This window comes from Lepidochelys olivacea (genome assembly GCF_965140295.1).
Source record: "Lepidochelys olivacea isolate rLepOli2 genome assembly, chromosome: 6".
Taxonomy (NCBI): Eukaryota; Metazoa; Chordata; order Testudines; family Cheloniidae; genus Lepidochelys; species Lepidochelys olivacea.
This window is the reverse complement of record NC_140416.1, coordinates 79,352,415-79,375,089: the sequence shown is the minus strand read 5'-3', so window position 1 is coordinate 79,375,089 and position 22,675 is coordinate 79,352,415. Positions and strand designations below refer to the sequence as shown.

The following is a 22,675-nucleotide window of genomic DNA, read 5'->3' as shown; positions in this document are numbered from 1 at the left end:
TTGACTCGGGTGTAAAAGGTCAAGAAATGATCAGACTGAACCCATCAGGAAACATGGAGCACTGCTGCTTGGGAGGCAGTAGTTAAAATGACCCGCTATTTAGCAGTTTAGTTCTAATGCTTCCTTTATTTACTCCCCAGAGAAAGTTTTTCCTGTATGCTACTGGCATCTCTGTAGGTATATTTTAAAATTAGCTGCCTGTCTCACTGTTGTCAGTTTAATAATATCTGAATACTTCAACTTTTACTTTTCAAAATAAAGCCATTTGGTTAAAAAGTACAAGCAGCATTTGAGAATCTTCAAGCGGAAAAATAGTTTACGCTTTTTCATGCCTTTCATTCCATAGGCTGTGAAAGCATTTTATAAATAAGGCTGCAAGTCTGTCATGTAAGTCACGGATTCCGTGACTTTCTGTGACCTCCATGACTTCTGCAACAGCTGGTCCTGGCTCACGGACTGCGTGAGCTGGGCAGACCCTGGGCCAGCAGCAACAGTTTGGGGGTGTGGGAGGGGGCCCAGGGCTAGGGGCAGGGGGTTGGGGAGCGCTTACCTTGGGGTGAGGGGCTTCCTGGTTCCCACTGGCATGGCCACCCTGCAGCTCCTAGGGGGCAGGTAAGTCTCCACCCTGCCTGTGCCCGCAGGCCCCACCCCTACAGCTCCCATTGGCTGAGGTTCCCAGCCAATGGGAGCTGTGGCAGGAGCAGTGGAGCCCCTGCCTCGGCCGCCTGGGAACTGCAGGGATGCTAAACTGGATAGAAAGCCCCGGCCAAGCCCCTCCCCAGCACCAGCAGGGGTCCCAGCCCGTGTGCTGCGGTCTGACCCTTCTCTCCCCCAGTACCAGCAGGGGTCCTGGGTCACCTCCCCCAGCACCCGCGGCACCCCTGGACTGCCCCCCGCCAGAGCACCCACAGCTCACCGCCCAAGTTTTAGTCAGAGTAGGTATTTTTAGTAAAAGTCATGGACAGGTCACAGGTCCCTGAATTTTTGTTTACAGCCTGTGACCTGTCCATGACTTTTACTAAAAACACCAGTGACTAAAACGTAGCCTTATTTATAAATAATACAGCAATACTGAAAAAGGACAGCCATGGAGTGAATGGTGATAGCCAACTATTGCACTATACAACAGTGGAAAGAGTGATATTTTGTGAAATTTTGGACAAGAAAGTTGGGCAAGACCTAGTTTGCAAAATGTGTCCTTGAATCTTTAATATCCACCCAGAGTAGTCAAAATCCTGTTTCTGAATTTGCATCTGAAAATTTCCCCACAGTAAACTGCATGGAATTCAATTTATTTACCTTAGAAAGGTGAAGGATTTAATCAATCCTGCAAACATTTGTGGCCCAATATTGTGCTTGGTGCTGTATGTGCAGACATTTTCTGCCGCAAGAAGCTTATGTTCTAAATTAGACATATATGTCAACCTGTGGTTGTAGAAGGTTGAGGCTTCAGTCACCAAGCTATTCTGTAATGGTTTTTAAATTCCTGTATCCTTTCTTTGGGAATGGGAAGTAGAATAATAATGTTTTTACAATGGTAAAGTATACTTGCAATAAATAACTCTTGTAAGTGTTAAATACTGCAGTGAAATGGGGAAGGGAGGTATTCAATAATATTAAAAAGCAGTTTTTTGCTTCATGTTCAGCCATCACAAATATGGTTTAATCCTGAATATAAGACAAATTCTAGAGCAGATTGTGCTGCTAATGTTGCAATACAATGTTGTAGATAAAGAATCAATATTTACCACCGTTTTGCTGTCTGAGGGCATGCTACAAATTCCATTTTAGGGTAAGGAGACACACATTCATGTATGCTCTTTAAGATGGAGCTTTTGTAATACAGCTGCTTGACTACATTCCGTCTCTTCCCAAAACCATTATAAGCCTTCTCTTCCCCCAAAAGTTCAGAGTAGATTTAAAAACAAACCCCACCAACACCACTGTGCTGCTTGTATCCTGGTCAAGTATAGTTGTAATTGGATTTCCGGAACATGGAACTGGTATTTGAGTTTTAATTGTTTCAGTTGTATTCACTTTTAAGCGTTGGAAAAAATTGAATGAATCATGTTGGTTATTTTTATTTTTTGTTTGTTTTTTTGTTACAATCCAGTAGACTCTAATGAAGCAGATCACTTTTGGAGGTGTACTCCAACATCATGAAATGTATTGTTGTCAAAGAATTAGTTTGCCATCATCTGTCTTCCAAGTTTCACTGCTTAATTTAGTTTTCACACTGAACTTTTCCTTAATATTTTTAGCTGGACTTGGGATTTATGGCAACCTAATTCAAACATTATGCACAAATTACACTAAAAAACCATTGTTAAGGTTTCCCTGCAAAGACTCAAAAGTTAGGAAATGCCTGAATTAAAGTTGCCTATGCAACTTTAACTTGGTCCTGTTGCGCATGTGCATATGTATTATGATAGTCTTTACACGATCACTCAATAAGTGTATATTTCTGCACAGGATCCCTGTCTCTTTCAGTGCACAGATTGGGCTTGCTCTGGTGATGAATCAAGGTTATGTAGCGAAGGAGGCTTGTTTGTAGGACTCTTGATTCATTTGTTGTATAAGGTGGAAGGTGTGTGGTGAATGAGGCATGTGATTACAGGAAGAGAAAGGACAGTCTCATGGCTAAGGCAGTTAAATGCTGTTCTGAGGAACTGGATTCTGTCCCTCTCTGTTTCACAGTGTTCCTGTGTGAGGCTAGATAAGATGCTTAAACCAAATTTTTCATGAGTAGTCACTGCCTTGTGTGTTCCTTTATTATTTGGGTGCCCAGTTTGCAAAGATGTTGAGCACTCTTTTCTTCAGCTGAAGTCAATGGGAGCTGTGCTTAAAAGATATTACGTATTATATAATGCTAATTACTCTGAAAAATGAGGTCTTAGGTGTGTCAAACTGAGTGTGCAAAACAGGTGGATACTTTTGACCTTAATCCCTTAGTTTCCCATCTGTAAAAGTGGGGTTCTATTATACCCATATCTCACAGGAGCATTGTGACGATAAATACCATATGTAGTCGTTCATAAGCCGAATTTTTTTTAGTAAAAAAGGGAAGCATCAGAGAAGGGGGTCGGCTTATGAACAGGTATAGAGAGGGAGAGGTGGGACACAGCCCCTCCCCCCAACAGAAGGAGCAAGGAGAGGCATCACAGCCAGAAGGGAAGAGGCGGGTCCAGAGTCTCTCCGCTTCTGGCCACGCTGCTCTCCCCACATCCTCCGAAGGAGCTGCGGCTCCGGGGTTGGCAGGCTGCAGCTGCACTGCCTGGCCTGCTGGAGCGCGCTGCAGCCGTGCCGCCCAGCCCAGCCTGCTGGAACATGCTGCGGCCACACGTCATGGTCTGGCCCGCCCGAGCAGGCTGCGGCTGCGCTGCCTAACCTGCCGGAGCAGCTCCAGCCAGGCCAGAGACGCCCTCCCCAGATAAGGTGGGAAGGGATGGGATGGGGAGAGTGTGGGGGTCCCGGGCTAGGGGTGGGGTCATGTGGGGGGTGGTCCCCACCAGTTGCTGTCCCGGCCCGTCAGGGTAACCAGCTGGCACACCAGGACACTTTGTTTACTTAGGTTTACCTCCGTGCCTGCGGACGCTCGAGGTAAACCATCTCGGGCCGCCAGCAGATTATCCTGATGGCCTGGGAGCCAAAGTTTGCTGATCCCTGAATTACAGGGTCGGCTTATGAATGGGTCATAAAAATTTTCCATTTTTACTTCTCCATCTTGGCAGGGTCTGCTTATAAATGAACCAGTTTATCATCGAATATAGATGGTAAATTGTTTCTGATACACTCATACTATAGTGATGAGTACCATAGAAAAGCCCATATACAAGCAAACTCAATTCTGCCATTTCCTAACTTTTGAGTACTTGACATTTATAATCTTAATAATGTTGTTTTAATGTACTTTTTGTGTGTAATTTTAAGGGTTTTAAAAAAGGAAATAGAAAAAAACAGAAATTCTATCATGCGGCATCCTATTGATACCTACATGGTTCATCAGCAGAGTTGAAATGTTTAGATACACCATATAAACCTCTGTCACTTGAACTGGAGTAGCAAATAGCTGTGGTAGATTGTCATCCTCTGTTCGCTTGTTAGTCAATTTCACAGATATTTGTTGCTGACAGTCGAGGAATGGTGAAACCCGGGAATCTTGGGTTCCATTCCAGGTTTTGGAGGGCAGTATGGTCTAGTGGTCATCAGACTCTTCTTCCTGTCCCGCACCCGAGGGGAAAAAGTAAGCTTTGACTGCTTTTGCCCCATGCCTTCAAATCTCCAGTCCCAGTCCTGTCTCTTCCCCATCCGTGGCTCCTTGTCCCAGTCCCATTTGCTGCTCCTGAGGCTTCTCATTCCAATTTCTTTGCCCAGCCAGTTCCAATCTCCCCACAGGGTTTCAGTCCCAGTCTCCTTGCACAACCCGTCTCATACTTGTCCCCATTTCTCCCTTACCACCATCCCCCAATGCCCAATCAATCTCCCTCCCGTCCCAATGTCACTAGGCTCCTTGTTCCAATCTGCTCCTTCCCACTCCAATTCAGTTCTTGTCTTCTCTGCGGGGCGGGGGGGGGGGGTCATCGAAAGCACAGGAGAGACAGGCTCCCTGTGCTCATTTGATTGCCTGGCCCAGAGCAGCAGGTAGCAGTAATTACAGGGAAACTCCTAGTGAGTTCCTGTAGACTAGTCCTCCTCTGGTGCATGCTCAGTTGCTGTGTGGGGATGGCACATGCACAATCTCATCAAATACAGGTGCTGTGAGGGAATGGCATATGCGTAGTCTCATCAGTGCTAAGAGCTGTGAGTATGTTCCCGCCCCTCAATGTGGACTGAATCTTTGGAGATTTTAGCTGCAAAAGTCTTTGAGTATGTGTGAACAAAGATTTTTCAAAGCCTTGTAATTTAACCAAATTTGGGTAAATTTTCACAGAAAAGGCACGTCTCTGACACAAAGACAACCCTCTTCTAAATTTCAAGTCCTTGTTCCAAAGCGTGGGAGCAATGGAACTTAGCAAAGGAAAGTGATCAGATTTTTTTATATATATAACCTTGCAAAACAATGTATTTTTCCATAGCCTCGTTCTCAGAAATGGATGAACTTAAAAAAATCAGCCTGAGGGCAAATACCTGATGTAAAATTTGCCAAACTTAAACTGTTTGGACTGAAAGTGATAAGCAGCTGAAAAAAGGGTCTTACAATGAGAAGTGTCAGGCAATCTTAATAATAAGTGCTGCTAACACTCTTGCTTTTAACTCTTTCTCCCTCCCCCCCCCCCCCCCAACCCCTTCAAGATTAAGGAAAATTTGCTTCTCAATGTCAGGTTTTTTTAAAGTGAATCTTACCAGGACTAGTTGCAACAATTCAGTTCTAATATTTGAAGTTTTCATTGTGCATGGTGCTCTATGAAACATAAACTAATACTTCTCAAAAGACTTGAACATTTGCTACTATTGTTGCTTAAGCAACCAAAATGTCTCATTGTTTTCCCGGAAAACTTTTCTGATTGAGTTATATTCCTGTACATAAAATTTGAAATCTTTGTGGATATTCTAAGCTCGGACAGAAGTTCTTTTGTAAATTTTATGTCCGTGTAATGCTGCTAAATTCCTACAGTAACTGCTATGATGAAAGTGTAACAAAAGAACTGTGTAGGGGGAACTTTAAATTTAGTCTATTTAATTGCAATGACAGATTGCTACAGTTTAACGAAAGCCACATGATTTAGATTCTGGATCTTGAAAATAATGTAACAAATGCCACTCATAACATCTCTTAAAACATGGTAATAAACAGTAATGGAATTATACTTTGCAGGCACACTTTAAAAGTAATCTGTTTATAGTTACCTGCAGGTCCAAAGTATCTGGGTATTATAAGCTATTCAAAAATATTTGGGCATCAATTATATATTTGGTTTCAGTGCTTGCTAGCTGAATTAATTAGTGTCCATACTAAAAAAAAAATTTGTAAACAGCCATAGTATTATATTTGCTCATGTAAGCTGTGACATGATATGAAGTAGGTCAATTATAAGCACTCAAAATGCTTTGGTTATTGGTTAACAATTCTAGTATGTCATTGCACTAATGAATGTCATGATTCATTGGTGGACTGTGTTATTTTGGGTAAGTTAGTCAAGTCTCTACACACCATCTGATACATTTGGAAGACAGGTGAAAGCAAGGGACAGAAATAGAAGGCTTGTTGACTAGAATAGTTGGCAAATTAGCTCTTGTGCTGAGTAATACTGTATGGGTGTATGAGTAGGTGGGTAACTTCAATCCAGCTTTGTAAAGTAATCCTCAAAGGCAAATAATTCAATTACTGGGTGAAATTCTATGGCCTCTTATGCAAAAGTTCAGACTAGATTATCATAAATAGCCCTTTCTAACCTTTAAAATCTATTCTAAAAAAACAAAAAAACAACCCATGCTCTCCACCTGTGTTAAAACATTAAGGTTGCAAAATCCATCATTTGAAAGTAAGGAAATGCAGGAATTAAGGTAGCCCATGCAACCTTAACTTGGTCCCTTGTGTGTATGCTTTAGATAGTCACTAATTTCATGATCACTTACTGTTTTTTCCAGAGGATCCCTGCCTCTTACAGCGAGCAAATAATTATTCAGTACGTCCTCCTTATCCTCCGTATTCAGTGTACGATATCAGACGCTACTTAATGCAAACTATCCATACCCTGCACTGAATACAAAATTATTAATTTCCTCATGAGCATTTCTTTGGTTCTCACCACAGTGTCTGAATGGTTCATAAATATTAATGAACTTATCTTCACAAATCACTTGTAAAATTATATAATGGTGGTATTCCCATATTACAGAGAGGGATCTGAGGAAGAGAGATTAAGACCAAAATTGTCAAGTGTCCACTAATTTTGGGGCCTGACTTTTCGGAGTACTTACCATTTTTATGGTATCTCAGAAGTTCAGTGCATATCTCCAGTTGACTTCAGTTGCTGAACTGCTGCAAATCTGGCTTGATGTGTCGCACTGGGCACCAAGAAAATGAGGACTGGACAATTAGTGGCTGACTTTGAAATGTTTGGTTTAAGTGACTTGCCCAGCGTCTTGCAGAAACTCTGAGGCATAGTCAGGGATAGAATCAGATTCTCTAGTGTGGCATTCAAACTACCTTAATCATAAAAGACCATATTTTCTCTTTTTGCAGTCCCCTGCCTCATTCATTACACACCTTCCAAACTGTGCAGCAAATAAGGCAAGGGTCTGACAAACAGCAGCCTTGCTTGCTACACAACCTTGATTCTTCCACAGAGCACTGTCCATCCTAGAAAGTGATGAGAATCACACTTTACAAAAAGAAAAGGAGTACTTGTGGCACCTTAGAGACTAACAAATTTATTTGAGCATAAGCTTTCGTGAGCTACAGCTCACTTCATCAGATGCATTCAGTGGAAAACTTGATAGATTTCCACTCCATATGGCTAAATTCAGTGCCTTGCATAATGACAGGTTTCAGAGTAGCAGCCGTGTTAGTCTGTATTCGCAAAAAGAAAAGGAGTACTTGTGGCACCTTAGAGACTAACAAAGGTGACACAAGTACTCCTTTTCTTTTTGCGAATACAGACTAACACAGCTGGTACTCTGAAATGCTTTACAAAATGGATTTCACTGTTTATAGCAGAGAAATGTAGAGACTTAAGACATATGGGTTCAGTTTTTCTAGAGAGGAATGTGCTCTTGTTGTTTATACTCTTCTATTCTTGTGCCCCCAGCCTGTTCCTGTCCCCTTCTGTGCCTATCCTGGACATGGTTCTGGACCCCCTCCATCTTTGCTTCAACCCCCAGCTCCCTTTTTTCTGTGCTCCTATATACCCTTCCAAAATCCCATGGCTGCAGCCCCATCTCTATGCATCTGTTTATCCCTCTCTGCTTCCCCCAACCCTCATGTCTCCAACTTCTTCTCCTGACCTGCTACTATTGTCCCACTGTTCTCACACCGCTGTATTCTTGTTAGTCTGCATCCTCCTTTGTCCTCCACCTGAGCGGATGAAGGAACATTTTCTCTCCTGTGCTCTTAATCTCCCTGCTTTTGGTTTCCTTGCTTGGCGTCATAGTATGGGAGATCTCAAAATCCAAGAGCAACAGCAGTATTGCCAATGCAAAGTGTCTAAAAATCATGATAGGTTCCAAAAAACGAGATTGGCTTAAAACTCAGATTTATATATATATATATATATATATATATAAAAATTCTTTGTTTTAAGACTGTGGTGTGAGTGCTTACATGCAAAATTGAGAGTGGTAGGTTTTTTTATTTGCCTTCTGATATTGGACTTAAGGTTCATGTTTTCGAGTTCTTTTCCTCGGCCATGAGAGCTAGGTGTTTTGTTTTGTTTTTTTAAATAAAAGCTTAGATTCTCAGGTGGTAATCTGATTCTGGCAACTGTGGTTTTAAGAAAAACACCAAATATTGTGGGACTTATGATAGATCTGCAAGAGTTTGCAATTCTGGTACTGTATTCATAGAATAGAATCCTAGAATATCAGGTTTGGAAGGGACCTCAGGAGGTCATCTAGCCCAACCCCCTGCTTAAAGCAGGACCAATCCCCAACTAAATCATCCCAGCCAGGGCTTTGTCAAGCCTGACCTTTTTTTCAGTTCATAATTTTGTATTTCTCTTGCACTGTATTTTAAAGACAGCAGTTGTTTAGATAACACATCTGTTTAAAATACTATGCTCACGAAAGCTTACGCTCAAATAAATATGTTAGTCTCTAAGGTGCCACAAGTACTCCTTTTCTTTTTGCAGATACAGACTGACACGGCTGCTACTCTGAAACCTGTCAGTATGCAAACATTAATTATTCCTTTTTCTGTTCAGATATTTGTTCTTAAACTTTTGAGTTTGAGGGGCTTTTTTGAGCCTGGCGAAGGGCTGAGCAGGTCTCTTTTATGGTTATCCCAGTGTACCAAGAAATATATCTGTACCAGAGCAGTATTAGAAAAATTCAGCAGGACTTCTTTTGCTTAATTCCACAGTATAAATTAATCTAAATTAAAATTCATCATTGTGGTTTAACTGTAGGATCCAGTAGATAGAGATGAAAAGATGCAAACTCTTCCTGGTTCTGCTGCAGCATAGAGTAGATGCCAGGTGCCTATCTTCATCTCCCTCCATTTTTGTCTAATTTGGTATGATCTTAGTGCCCCAGAGGAGACCAAGGACATTTACACATTTTGTTCCTTTGGAAACTTGTAGACAGCTTTCTCAGTAGCAAATCTCCTGTAGACATTCCCTCTGTTGGAACCACAAGGGAGGTTAGTGTCTTTAAGCTACCATCTAGGCACTACACTTCCTTGGTCCAGGACAGAGGCTCATTATATGAGCAGTTGAAAGTGCTGCAGAATCCTCCTGCAGAATTCAACAGGCTTATCATGTAATATGGGAATGTTCAAGGAGGGAGCAAAATCAGCCAAATAAGGGAAAAAATCTAGAGCAGGTTTATTGCAAGAAGCCAGGTTCTCTCAAGCCACGAACATTTTTTTTGTTCTCATTCCAAACTATGAATGGCTTGGGCAGGACTTTCTTAATCAGATCTAACAAGAAATTGAGACTTTATCCTTGAGAATTGCAAACAGTCCTCAACTAAATGTTCTCATTTTTGTAGGAAAGACTAATTTGAGATTTGTTGTGTCTTCAAGTGCTGGTTTCTGTGTGTATTCCACATATGGATATGCCTGCACACCATGCGCCTGAGACTGGAAAATCTTCCAAATAGTGTCCCTTTGATCTGCACCCTAGAACACCAAGAGTGTAAGAGGAGGTGAGTCAGACCAACCACCTCTCTAGTTCCTTCTTAGTATCACATGGCCTGACTTGGAATCCTCTGTATCTGGAGTTATCCTCACATCCGCCTTCATCTCTGTAAATATATTTGTATTTAGTTGTTAGTAGTTTTTATCATGTTTTATAGTACTTCATATAGTTAGTGCAGCTTAGTTTTTCCCCACTTCAAGGACCATCTCCTTTTCCCCTTCCCTTTTGGGAGTAGGACTATGCCCAGCATTCTGCCCTCCTTTTTGGTAAGCAATAACCACCAGTGCGGCCTTTGCTTTCTTGGGATGGCTCATCTGTCTGCCAAGTGTAGTATCTGTCTCTCCTTCCCACCCTGGACCCAAGAGTAAGATCTCAGACTGAGGAAGCACCTCATGGAGAAAGCCATGAGACCCCAATCAGATCCAGGCCAGAGATTCTCCCTTCTACATCAGCATCAGTCCTTGAGCAGCACGTCTCCAAGCACAAACTCTAGAATAGAGGCTGGATCAGATAAATCTAAAGACTTAGTGTCCTGAGAGGAAGTGGCACTTTCACAGACACAAAAACAGATCCTTCTTTAAGCCTGCTTCTAGAGAAGGGATCCCTCCCTGACTTCTTTCAAGTCTGGTGAGCCTTTGTGCTCAGGTCCCAAGGCCTTTGTGCTCAGGTCCCAAGGTTTCACTAAGCCTCCTGACCATGAAGGGAAAGTGTGCAGGAGCAGAGGTCCAACAGTACTAGTCCTGGTACTGATTGTCCCATCTTCACCATTCTTACCTGATGACTATAGGCAATATCAAGAACTATTGCAGAGGGTGGTAGCATTACTTCAGATCCCATTAGAAGTTCAAAATAGGTAGCACAAGATTTTGGATATCCTGCAGCCCATTCAGGCAGTTCTCCCAGTGAATGAGACTGTTTAGAGTAATATGGCTTACACCAGCAATGTGTACCCCAGCTTCTAAAAGGGCTGTGATGGGCAGAATTCTTGTTCACTGACACAGCTCCCAATTCCCTAATATTACAGACAACCACAGGAAAGATCCAGGCAGCAGCACTCTAAGACCACCCTGTGGACAAAGAGCTACACACCTGGACCTTCTTGGGAGGAAGGTACTGTATTTTCATCCACCAGCCTCCAGTTCAGAATTTCTAACTACCAGGCCCTGGTGGTAAAATATGATTTTTCTGAACTAATCAAAGTTCCTGGAGGTCAGAAATAAAGTCCCACAGAATGACAGGGCTCAATTCCAAGCCCTCGTTGAGGAAGGTAGACTTGGGGTAAAATCTCGTTGCAAGCTGCAGTGGACGCAGCTGATACTGCATCAAGATGTATGCTGACCGCAGTAGTAATACAGCGACAGTCATGGCTTCGCTTTTTGGGGTTTCCCAGGGAGGTTCAGAACCCCATTGTGGACTTCTCCATTCCCTGGGCATGTATACCCCAGCCCTGAAAAGGAAGAATTACAAACAGGTCTATAAACCAAAGCCTCTTCCACAGCCTTTCTACCACTAGTGACCATATGAACTGCCACACAAGTGTCAAAGGGTACAAAGGCCAACATATGCATCCCCATCTATCTTGACGAGAGCCACCCAGTCTCATCAGCTAAAGGTTACATTTGATGGGATGCTTGAGTTGTGACCTACCAATGGTGCCATCCCCACTTGTTTCTGAAGTCCACTTCGGTGGCCAGTTATTGTAGTTTGCCCACAACCGGAGGGCTATAGCAATGGACAAGCAGGTACTAGATATCATTCACTTCGACTGCACTGTCAAGTTTTTCTTCACCTACAAAAATCCCTTTCCAGACCCTCTTCACGGACAACTCTCACAAGAAGATCCTCTGAAAGGATGGAGGTGGGCTCTCCCCTCTCTCAAGGAACTATAGAGCAAGTGTTGCCTCAGCATCAAGGGAAAAGGTTCTACTCAGCTATTTCATAGTTCCCAAGAAAAAGGGAGGATAGAGGCCAATTTTCAACCTACATCACCTAAATATTTTTATTTCTCGTCAGTAATTCATTTCTTGAAAAAAGACGTGGTTTACAGCTCTTGTCACAAAATTTACTTTCATGTGGACATCCACTCATCCCCAGAATATTCCTTAGGTTTCTGACAGGACAGGAACACTATGAGTTCTGTTTGGTCTGTCAACAGAACCTAGAGTTTTCATAAAGGTATTCAGTGGTGGCAGCACAGATGAAACAAAACAGCTACAGTCTTCCCGTAGTTGGACAACAGACTTCTAACAGGCAGATCTCATCTGGAAGTTGTCTGCTACCTTGTGCTTTTCCTGTCTCCTGGCATCTTTGGGAATCTGTGTGAACATGGAAGGGTCTACTGACTCCCACACAACTCATAGACTTTATAGGGGCAGCCATGGACTTGACCACAGCAAATGCCCATCTCCTTAAGGACAGTGTTAAGGGTTTTCCCTTCGCCCTTCCCCTGGCTCTTGTCATGAAGACAGAAAGCAGAAGACCAGAAGTCCAAAGGGCAGACAACACAGTGTTTATTGGGATTAATCAAGCAAGCATATCCATAGCTCTGCACATCGGTAGAGCCTTTTTTCCCAGTGTCCCCCTCTCCTTCCTTAGCAGGCATAATTATACTTGGAGTGCACACCTTTGGTCCCACCCCTTACATTTTATGGTCATGTTCTGTTTTGGAGGGTCGTGGGTCTAGGGGTTTTAGTACCACCTCTTTTGTATCCATGGGAGCGGTAAGGAGTGAGGTTGTGCTCCAGTCAGGGACATGCATTTCTTTGGCTTTTAGTGTTTCTCCCCCATCCCCTTCATCCCTCCCAGCTGGTTGCTTGACCTTATCTTGGAAGAGGAGTTGAGGCAGGACTGTCCTTCAAGTATACGCTCATATATTAAACTCCCACTCTATTGAGCAACACTTCAAGTCTATCTCGTCTCTTTTCACCTCATCTGCTTGTGAGCAGATGTAACACACAATGTCTTTGTTCTTTATCTATACATATTAGTAAGAGTGTAAGTATTAAAAAAATTAAACCCAAAATTCTATCTCAGGCTAGCAAACAGGCCCATATACTAACAGGCAGATTCCATGCCATGAGCAGTCTGATAAAGCAAGTCACTCACTAACCCCAAGCAGTCCAGATCTTTGTTTCTTTATTAGGCCACATGGCTTTCTGTACTTAAGTAACATGCACCAAGCTGCATCTCCATTATCTGCAACCCGGGGTCAAGTCAGTATATATGCCAGAGAGAGACAGTATGAACAGCATAGTGACAATCTCCAACAGTGTCAGGGCTTCACTCACCTAGTGGATAAACCCGGAGCATGTATGTGTTTTGAGTCCGTTTTTCTAACTCCCACACCTAACCTGATGATGATTACAGATGCATCTATTACAGGCTTGGGATCCCACATAGGCATCCACACAGCACAATATATGTGGACACCTTGGGAAGTCAGGACACATATTAGTCTCCTGGAACTAAGAGTAGTCAGACAGGTCTGCAATGCATTCTTCCCACTCACATGATCCCGTCATAGCCAGATAATGCCAGATAACATGACTGTCTTCTAGCTAAACGAACAGGAGGGGCAAAATTTCTCCCACTGTGCATATAGGTGGTCAACTTATGGAACTGGTGAATCTAGAACCTCATCAATTTTTGCAGGGTACAATTTCTCCCCACACTCAGAACACGCTGGTGGACGGCCTCAGTCCACCTGGGAAAACATCTGTATGGACAGCTGGGTTTTAGATATTACTCATTTTGATTGTCATACAATTTCAGGTTATCCACCCTTACCATTTATCTTCCCTCTCCTTTTTCAGGGACCCCTTTCACTAACTGCTTCTACGAGAGGGATTTCAATTCCTGTTAGAACTTGGAGCTATAGAAGAAGTTTCCTTTTAATTAGAAAGAAAAGGTTTTTATTCTCATGTTTTCCTTCTACCATAAATAAAATGGAGACAGTCAGATCAGTCTAGATTTGAGACAACTCAATGCTTTTCAGAATGTTGACTCTTGTTGCTATACTTTCGAAAACTCTGCTGTATTGGTTTGCTACTGTGGATCTGCTTAATACATATTTTCATATCTCCATCCATCCTGCTCCCAAAAAATTTCTAAGATTTGTGATAGAAACGGCCCATTATCAGTACATAATATTCGGCTCCAAGTGTCTTGACGAAGTGTCTGGTTGAAGTGACTTGATATCAGAACTGGACAACTGTTCATCCGGACTTAGCATCCCTGTATCTGATGGTCTGGATGTTAGCTGCTTGAATGCGGCTGAGAAAATCTGTTCTCAAGAAGTTCAGGGCATTTTAATAAATAGCAAAAAAAACTTTCCACTGGAACTACTAACAACTCTAATTGGAAAAGATTTAATGCTTTGAATAGATTATTTCCCTTTTCTATGCTGATTTTTCCTTTCATTTTAGATTACCTTCTGTCCTTAAAATCCTCTGGGTTTATCACGTAGTTCTGTTAAAGTGAATCTAGCTTCAGTATCTGCCTGTCATCCTAAGATTAATGGTTTTAATATATTTTTCTCATTCTATTTCAAAAAGATTTCTTAAGGGTCTACTTCAAGTGTTTCCCCTATAAAGGATCCATCTGCTCTATGGTATCTGAATATTGTGTTGTCAAGTTTAATGAAAACCCTGTTTGAGCCATTTGCTACCTGTCTGTTAAGTCTTCTATCCATGAAAAGTGTTTTGAGTAGTGATTATTTCTGCCCATGGTGTGGGTGGAATTAATTCTTTGATACCAGGTCCTCCCAATAAGCTTTTTCATGGCAGATAAAGTTTCATTAAGGTCTCATCTGAGTTTCCTGTGTAAATTGTGTCTGAGTTTCATGTTAATCTTACCTTAGACTTCAATTCCTCGTATGCCGCTGACACATCAGGCAGTCCAGTTCCAGTGGTGTTTGCTTTTCCTAATCTTGGATGAATATCTTCATCACAGCCACCTTCAAATATCATCACCCTCCCCACATAGCAGAACTCTTCTACCTGTTAGATTTCTTTTCCATCCATGTACATCTTTGCATCTGTTGTTCAGTTTCCTATCTTCATAATCTTGGTTTTCTCTGCATTTATTTCCAGTCCATTTTTTACAGTTCCCTATTCCTACCTCTAATGTAATGGCAGTCATTCCATTTGATGTCATACTTAGTAAAGCAATGTCATTAGCAAAGTCAAGATCATGTATCTCATCTCTGGTAATTCATTTTACACCATTCATGATGTCTTTTGTTTCCCAGTTCATCGCCAAGTCTATTGCTAATGCAAAGAGAATTGGTGATAATTTACACCGTAATCTGACTCCAGTCACACGCTCGAGCCACTCACCCAGTCCTGTATCCTATCTTACTGCACATCCACTTCTGTCACATAAACTCCTTACTATGTTGATCAGCTTGTCTGGCACCCCATAGCTTCTAGCAGTATTGAAGGCTGTAGAGTCAGAAGAAGCAGCACAGAGGGGAGACATCAAGCAGCTCTAAAGAATAGTGAAAGACTTCTCAGGAAGGACCAGACCATCAGGGACACCCATGGCCAGATGTTGAAAATTCATGGAGAACAGTCAGATGATGGAAAGAACATTTCCATTCTGTATTAAATTGTCCAGAGCCAATGATCATTCACGGGTTTGAGAGAAATGCCAGTGCTAAATTAGAAATAGAAGAGGTACCAAGAACACCTGATATTAAAGCAGCCATCAAAAGCCTCAAACAGGAGACAGCTCCTGATATTTGACAGAATTCAAACTGGTATGAAAGGTGAAGTTCTGAATGAGCAGCTAACACAACTCTGTAATGAAATATGGGTGAAAGAATAAGGGCCCAAGACTGGAAATCCTCATGGCATTGCAAAAAAAAAAAAAAAAAAAAAGGGAGGGGGGGTGATCTAAATTAAACAAACTGGAAAGGTATTGTACTGCTATCAGTCTCAGGCAAAGTATTGGCTGCTGTTATGCTGAGTACAATGAAGAAAGCCGTGAATGAAATATTACAAGAACAGGCTGGGTTCTGTCCAGAGAGATCATGTTGTGACTGGATATTCACTGTTTGACAGATCATCAAAAACTATTGCTTGGCAAAAACTCATCCTAATTATGGTGACGAGCTGATTAATTTACCAATATCTTGTTCAAAATCTTGCGCTAATAGAGAGGACTCCATACTTTTTATATGTAGATAGAGCTTTCGCTTTCTCTCTGAAGAGGACTTCATCTTTTAGGGTTTCTTCCAAATCATTTTGTGACACATGCTGACAGAGTTAAAGGTTAAACCAGTTTCTTCTCAAACACTTTTGAACTGGATTTTGTGATGTACCATATTGTGCTGTCACTTTTGTGGTTGGGATCCTTTGTCAGTAGTTAAGGCACATTGTACAAGAGCACAAGCTGCTTCCGTAGCTGCTTTTAATAATACAAATTTCAAAAGATGAGATAAGGCAGCCACATGATCTTCTATTCATACTTTAAGGAAACATCATGCAGTTGGCCAGGTAATTGTAGGAGATGCAGCCTTGGGTAGAGCACTACTTGAACTCTTACATGAATACAGATCTAATATCCACCTCCATCTTTAACTGTTTTCTGTCTCCAAGAGTGGAAGACACATTGTGACATTCTGTACCTTGGGGGAGTGTACTGTAACTCCCATATTCCTCATTTTCATATAACCGTGATCTTACATATAAAGCATGCCTTGTAAGGTATCGGGGAAAGGTTATGATCTGCTGAAAGTCATTTCTCTATCTATATATGTGTATCATTAATGCATATGAAGCTATGAGAATTGTGTTGTATGGTGGTCACTAAAGCATGCTGAAAGTTGGGGAATCAGCCAGATATTAGCTCCCCAGAGGCAACAGCAAGGAAAGTAACCAACACCGGGGCAGGGTGTCAAACAGCTGATCCATAGTCATTATCCAGCAAGGGACCTACAATGCAATGACTCACCTGCATGAGGCCACACCAGGGAAATTGCTCAACCTTGCTTGAAGAGACTCGGCAATGCCCTCCAGACATGCCTGGGCTTGTGCTCGCCAAACATGTGGAATGAGAGTATAAAACAGAGTGGACACATACTGGGCTCTTCTCCTGCCCCCACCTATGCTGCAAGCAACCAAGACACTGAGAAGAAGACAAGACTCCAACAAAGGAAATTGGCCCAGATTTAAGGAACAAACCTGTATATTAAGGACTGCAGTATCTAGTGGGGTGAGAAAAACTGCTCAATCTAGTTGCTGCCCAGTCTAATAGGGTTGAGAGTTTAGACTGCATGCTTATATTTTCTTTTCTTTTGGTAACCCTCTGGCTTGTTATGCTTTGACTTATAATCTCTTAACATCTATTTGTTTGTTCTACCTGAAGCAATGCATTTTGTATGAAGCGAGTCAGAGACTCCCCTTGGGAGAACAAGCCTGGTACATATCAATTTCTTTGTTAAATTGACGAACTCATATAAGCTTACAGCCTCCAGTGGGCATAATTGGACACTGCAAGAGGGAGGTTCCTAGGCTTGTATCTGCAACTGGAGATATTGGCTAATGTCATTCGCTTGCAAGTAGCTGCGAGCAGCTTACATGCCAGAGTCTGTGCGTGAAGAGCCCGGGAGTGGGGGCTCTCACAGCAGAGCAGGGTAAGGCTGGCTCGCAGAGTCAAGGATTGAAATGGCCTAGCAGATCACCGGTCTAGATAACACCAGAGGGGAACGTCACACATATAAACAACTCGAATGAAGAAGAAGAGATTACTTGTTCTTTGAGATGTGCTGTCTGTGTATTCAACAACCTGGCCTGTCTCCCCTCTATTTGAAGTCCTTAGGTCCTTCCTCAGTTCAAATCTTCTAAGTGTTTGGTCTGCCTTGCACTTGTATGCCTTTGGATGTGTAGCATTAAAACATTCAGTGAAGCAAATATTTGTCACCAATTCTTTCAGCTACAAGGATTAAAACTAAATATTACCAAAACAAACTCTTGTCATTCACAAAAAGAAAAGGAGTACTTGTGGCACCTTAGAGACTAACCAATTTATTTGAGCATGAGCTTTCGTGAGCTACAGTTCATTCAGTGAACTAGATTGTGTTTATCTGAACTTCAGGTGAATGGAACAAAACAAATCTACCTTTTGTGTTTTCAGGCTCGGATAGCTTTTCTACAAGGAGAAAGAAAAGGTCAAGAAAACTTGAAGAAAGATTTAGTAAGAAGAATAAAAATGTTAGAATATGCATTAAAACAAGAAAGGTATGTATGCATGTTCATTCAATTTTTATCTGTGCTGAAAGAGACTTTACAAAACAGAGGGTAATTTCTTTACATTTAAACACTTAGCCCAAGGTACGGGGAAGGGACATTGGGAACACTTCAGAGAACTTGAGTAAATTCTTCATTTCTTTGCCATCAGTTTGGTCTAAACTGAAATTTAGTCTGAGAAATAGTCTGCAATTCCTAAGTATCCTACTGACAAAATCCTTAAAACTGAAAGCCGTTTTTTTTTAAAACTGGCTGTTTCGCTGGCCTACCGAAATAGAATTTTGTACTTCTGCTGCTGCCACAATAGCCGTCAAATAACAGTTTTCAAAGTTGAATATTATGATGTATGAAGAAATGTTGGTATAATATCCTGTGTGAGTAGATATTAAACACAAAGAACGTTGTCTCTCCTGTGGTGAGAATAAAGAAGGTGTTGGGAGGAGGCCATGGGGAAGTAGTCCAGGGAGTTGTAGCTGTCACGCAGCTGTTACAGGAGCCACTGTAGACAGCTACAATCCACAGGGCCCTGGGCTGGAACCTGGAGTAGAGGGCGGACCCGGGTTCCCCCCATCCCCACAACTTCCTACTTGATACCGGAGGAGTTGACCTGAACTGTGGGTTCCACCAGAGGGGAAGGTCTCTGGCCTGTTCCCCAATCCACTAGATGGATCAGCAGAGACTGCGGGGATTGTTCTTCTTCCTTTTCCCCATGCTGGCCAGTGATGAGGCTAACGGAGTGAATGGCAGATTTGGGCCACGAAAGTGGCCAAACTGAGGGCTGCTGTGAACCTCTGAGGCAAGCAAATCTGCCAATAAGCGTAGGACCCACGAAGGCAGAGGAGAAACTTTGTCACAATACATAAATACTCCAACCTATTGTATAGATCTTCAGTAACCCCAAACTATATTTGACTACCACAGTCAACCCAGATATATTTATCCATGCAAGTCCTTGACCTCTTTAGGCTAATTTTAAATAAGTTTTTTTTAAAGAAGAAAAATGTGTTCAATTTAAATTTTTAAAGTTTCAATTTTTTAAATAAATCCTTGACTTTATCCATCCTGACTAGATTGAACAGCCTGAAAAGCTTTTTACCTACTGACACATAAAATAAAATCCTTCATAAATAACAAATAAGTTCTCAAATACAGTTTCTTTATTAATAAAATTTTGGGGTACATGGGGTTATGAGAGAAAAACATGAAAGTATGCTTTTGAAAATGTTTGACTTTTCAATGATTTTTCAGTAATTATCCAAACAGAAGTATTGAAATATATATTCTATATCTAAATATAGATATAATTATCTATAGATCTATTCTATAGCTAAACATGTTTATTAAATTGTAATATTAAGAGGTGTTTGAGTTAAGAAATTATTTTTTTTATATACCGATTATGCTTAATTTTCAGGGCAAAATATCATAAATTAAAATATGGCACAGAACTGAACCAAGGTGACTTGAAAATGCCAACTTTTGAATCAGGTAACTTCTTTGTAAATTTCACGTTTTTCATTCTTTTGCTATCTGCTTTTTTTAGATTTGCTATTTATGCAACTCTTAATAGTTGCCATAATGTGCACAGTCATTAATAACAAAAGTTCTTCTTCGAGTGCTTGCTCATAACCATTCCATTCTAGCGGTGTACGCGCTCACATGCGTGGTTGTCGGAGATTTTTTGCCTTAGTGGTATCCGTAGGGTCGCTTATGCGTCAGTATATCAGGTGCCGCTGACCCTAGGGCCTCAATTCCTTCTTACCACCTGTGGTGGTTACTTGGAGTGCCTTCCCTTCCATTGCAAGAGCTAGCGTTTTTCGTCTGTTGTCTTGGAGACTTAGGGCCTTGTAAATAGTTTTGTTCATAATAGTTAACTGTTAGGATCCCAGCGGAGACTTCACCCCAGGCAGGGCAAGCCCCAGTCTCTCAGGTTTAAGCCCTGCGTGGACTGCAATAGGCCTGTGCCTGTAAGTGACTCCCATAGCAGCTGCCTCAGGTGCTTAGGGGAGTCACACATTAGAGACATGTGCTGAATTTGTAAGAACTTCCGGCCCTGCATGCAAAAAGAGTGAGAGATTTGGTTTCAGGCTCTCCTCATGGAGTCCCCCCTGTGTCCAGCCTCCGTGCAGCCCCAACAGGAATCTACAAGTACCTCTGCCTCAGTGCGCCCCTGCCACCAGCCTGCGCCTGGCACCGTTCCCTGTTGCCAGTGCGCAAAAAGAAGTCTAAAACCCCGGCACCAAGCAAAAAGGGCCATTGGGCAAAGTATCCGCTTCGGGACGTCTGGCCACTCTGGAGCCATTTGCTTGCACCCCTCCAACTGGGGCTCTTAGTCCTGTGAAAGGTCCACTGCCGATGCCCAGGAGTGGCATAGGACCCAAAACCCTGGCAGCACAGACACCTTCACAGGCTCCTCTGGAGCAAGAGAGCATTGCCATAGGAATCAGCATGTGATACAGCATGTACCATAGGAATCGGCAAAGGCTTTCCACACACGCAAGTCAGATGCAAAGACCCCTCAGGGGGGCAGTGGAGCGCCACCGATTCCCTGAAATGAAGCAGTGCTCTCCACTTCCGTGCCGCAGGTCGCCAGAGCCTGGACACCTGGGGGTTTGTCCTTGGTCACCGGTGCCACGTTCCTGTTTGCCACCGCCTTGACACGGATCGCCTAGAGCAAGATGCCGGTCGCCATACTACCTACGCCACTCACCCTCCTGCAGATCATTTTCTAGGCTCAGGTCCCGGTCGCCCACATCGTGGGACCGCTCCCTGTCGCGTCTCTGGTCCCCTCAATACTGTTACTGATCACCTTCCTCCAGCGTCAGTCCCTAACAGCAATGGCCAGCAAGCAGACCCAGGCGTTGACAGCCCCACCGTGGTCACCAGAAGGGGATTTCTCTGGCACGGAAGCCCAGTTCAGCCCCTCATCGAGTATGCACCAGTGCGAATGAGCACCTGAGGCTGCGTTGGTGGTGCTGAGCCCGTGGCTGGCGCAGTGGCCTTATTGGGGGTGCATGGAGAATGCCAGTTGTGGCAATGCCTCCTACTCACCTCTCATTGGCTGTTGCCTCGGAGCAGCAGCTGGTGGCACCAGCGGCACTGGGATCAGTGCACAAGGCATTTCAGATGATTGGAGTAGAGGGAAGGGCATCCACCCCTTCCACTCCGTGGGGGAAGATGCCCTGGAACCTCCCCTGACGGTGCAATAATTGTCCTCATCCCCAGATGATGTGTTTGCGGACCCTCGAGGGCAAGCCCGCTGGGCGATTTCAAGAATATCAGGCCCTGCTGTGTCAGGTGGCCAAGAACTTGGGCCTGGAGGTAGAGGAAAAGGCTGAGCAGATGGACACCTTGTTTAACGACCTGTCAGCCTCTGCACCAACGCGTGTTGCACTACCGGTGCTCGACAGTGCCCTTAAGGGTCTCTGGCAAACTCCATCCTCATCCCTCCCACCTCAAAGAGGGCTGAAAACAAGTACTTTGTCCCAGCCAAGGGATTCGAGTACCTCTATACCTACCCTCCCCCGGGCTAGCTGGTGGTCTCTGCGGCCAATGAAAGAGGCAAACGGGCATACCAACTCAACTCCCAAAAATAGAGGCCAAATGGTTGGATCTGTTTGGGAGAAAAATATTTTCGACGGCCAGTTTGCAGTTCCGGGTGGTGAACCATCAGGCCCTCTTTGGTCGTTACAACTTACAGGACTCCATCCATAAGTTCAAGGAGTCCCTTCCACAGGGGTTGGCTCAAGAATTTGTCATCTTGGTGGAGGAGGGCACTGCGGCTGCCAGGTGCTCCCTCCAGATGGCATGGGATACAGCGGACTCGGCAGCCAGGGTGTCGCATTGGTGGTGGTGATGAGGCACAGCTCCTGGCTTCACACTGAAAGTCTCTCCCAGGAGATGCAGACGTCCATCCAGGACCTCACATTTGATAGGAACAGTCCCTCTTCAGAGCAGACTGATGTGAGACTGCATGGTCTGAAGGACACCAAAGCCATCCTTCGCTCACTGGGAATGCATACACTGCAGCCTACAAGGAAGCAGTTCCGGCCGCCCCCGCTGCCTAAGCCTTGGCAGTCTCGCCAGGGGCCTGCAAGAAGGGATGGAGATGCTAGTTTCAGCTGCATCACCCCTCTGCCTCCCACTCACCTGCGCAGCCTGGTCTGGCAAAACACTCTTGGGGGCCAGAAGCGCTCGTTTTGAGGGTGCGGTCAAGAGTGATGCTCCCTGACCAGGATCCACCCCACTCTTTCCTCAACTGTCTGAGCCCCTTCTGTTCGATCTGGTCCCAAGTCACCGTGTACCCTTGGGTGCTGGGCATAGTGTCACCAGTGGCCGCTTACCTCAGACATTGAAGGGTCCAGGTCTTCCCATACCTCAACGACTGGCTCATCAAGGACAGGTCCTGGAACCAGGTGCAGAGAGACCTCGGTGTGGTGCGTTCCACCTGCCATGACCTGGGTCTGTTGATAAAAGAGAAAAAATCCACCTTAAGACTCCTCCAATGGATAGAGTTCATTAGAGCAGTTCTCGACTCCATGCAAGCCAGAGCCTTCCTCCCGGAGGCGCCTTTTCAGGCCATGTCTGATCTGATATCCCATGTGAGGAGCTGCCTGCTCACCACAGCTC

At 43.5% G+C, this 22,675-nt stretch overlaps 1 protein-coding gene across 5 annotated transcripts in view; it reads left to right on the top strand.

Moving 5' to 3' along the window:
- STRN3 (striatin 3) overlaps window positions 1-22,675 on the top strand; it is a 94,332-nt gene that overhangs the window by 24,267 nt on the left and 47,390 nt on the right. For all 5 annotated transcript variants that reach the window (XM_084630140.1, XM_084630141.1, XM_084630142.1 and 2 more), the window contains exons 2-3: window positions 17,934-18,037; window positions 19,461-19,534. In XM_084630140.1, the coding sequence (XP_084486266.1) occupies window positions 17,934-18,037; window positions 19,461-19,534 (178 nt within the window). The remainder of the gene's footprint in view (window positions 1-17,933; window positions 18,038-19,460; window positions 19,535-22,675) is intronic.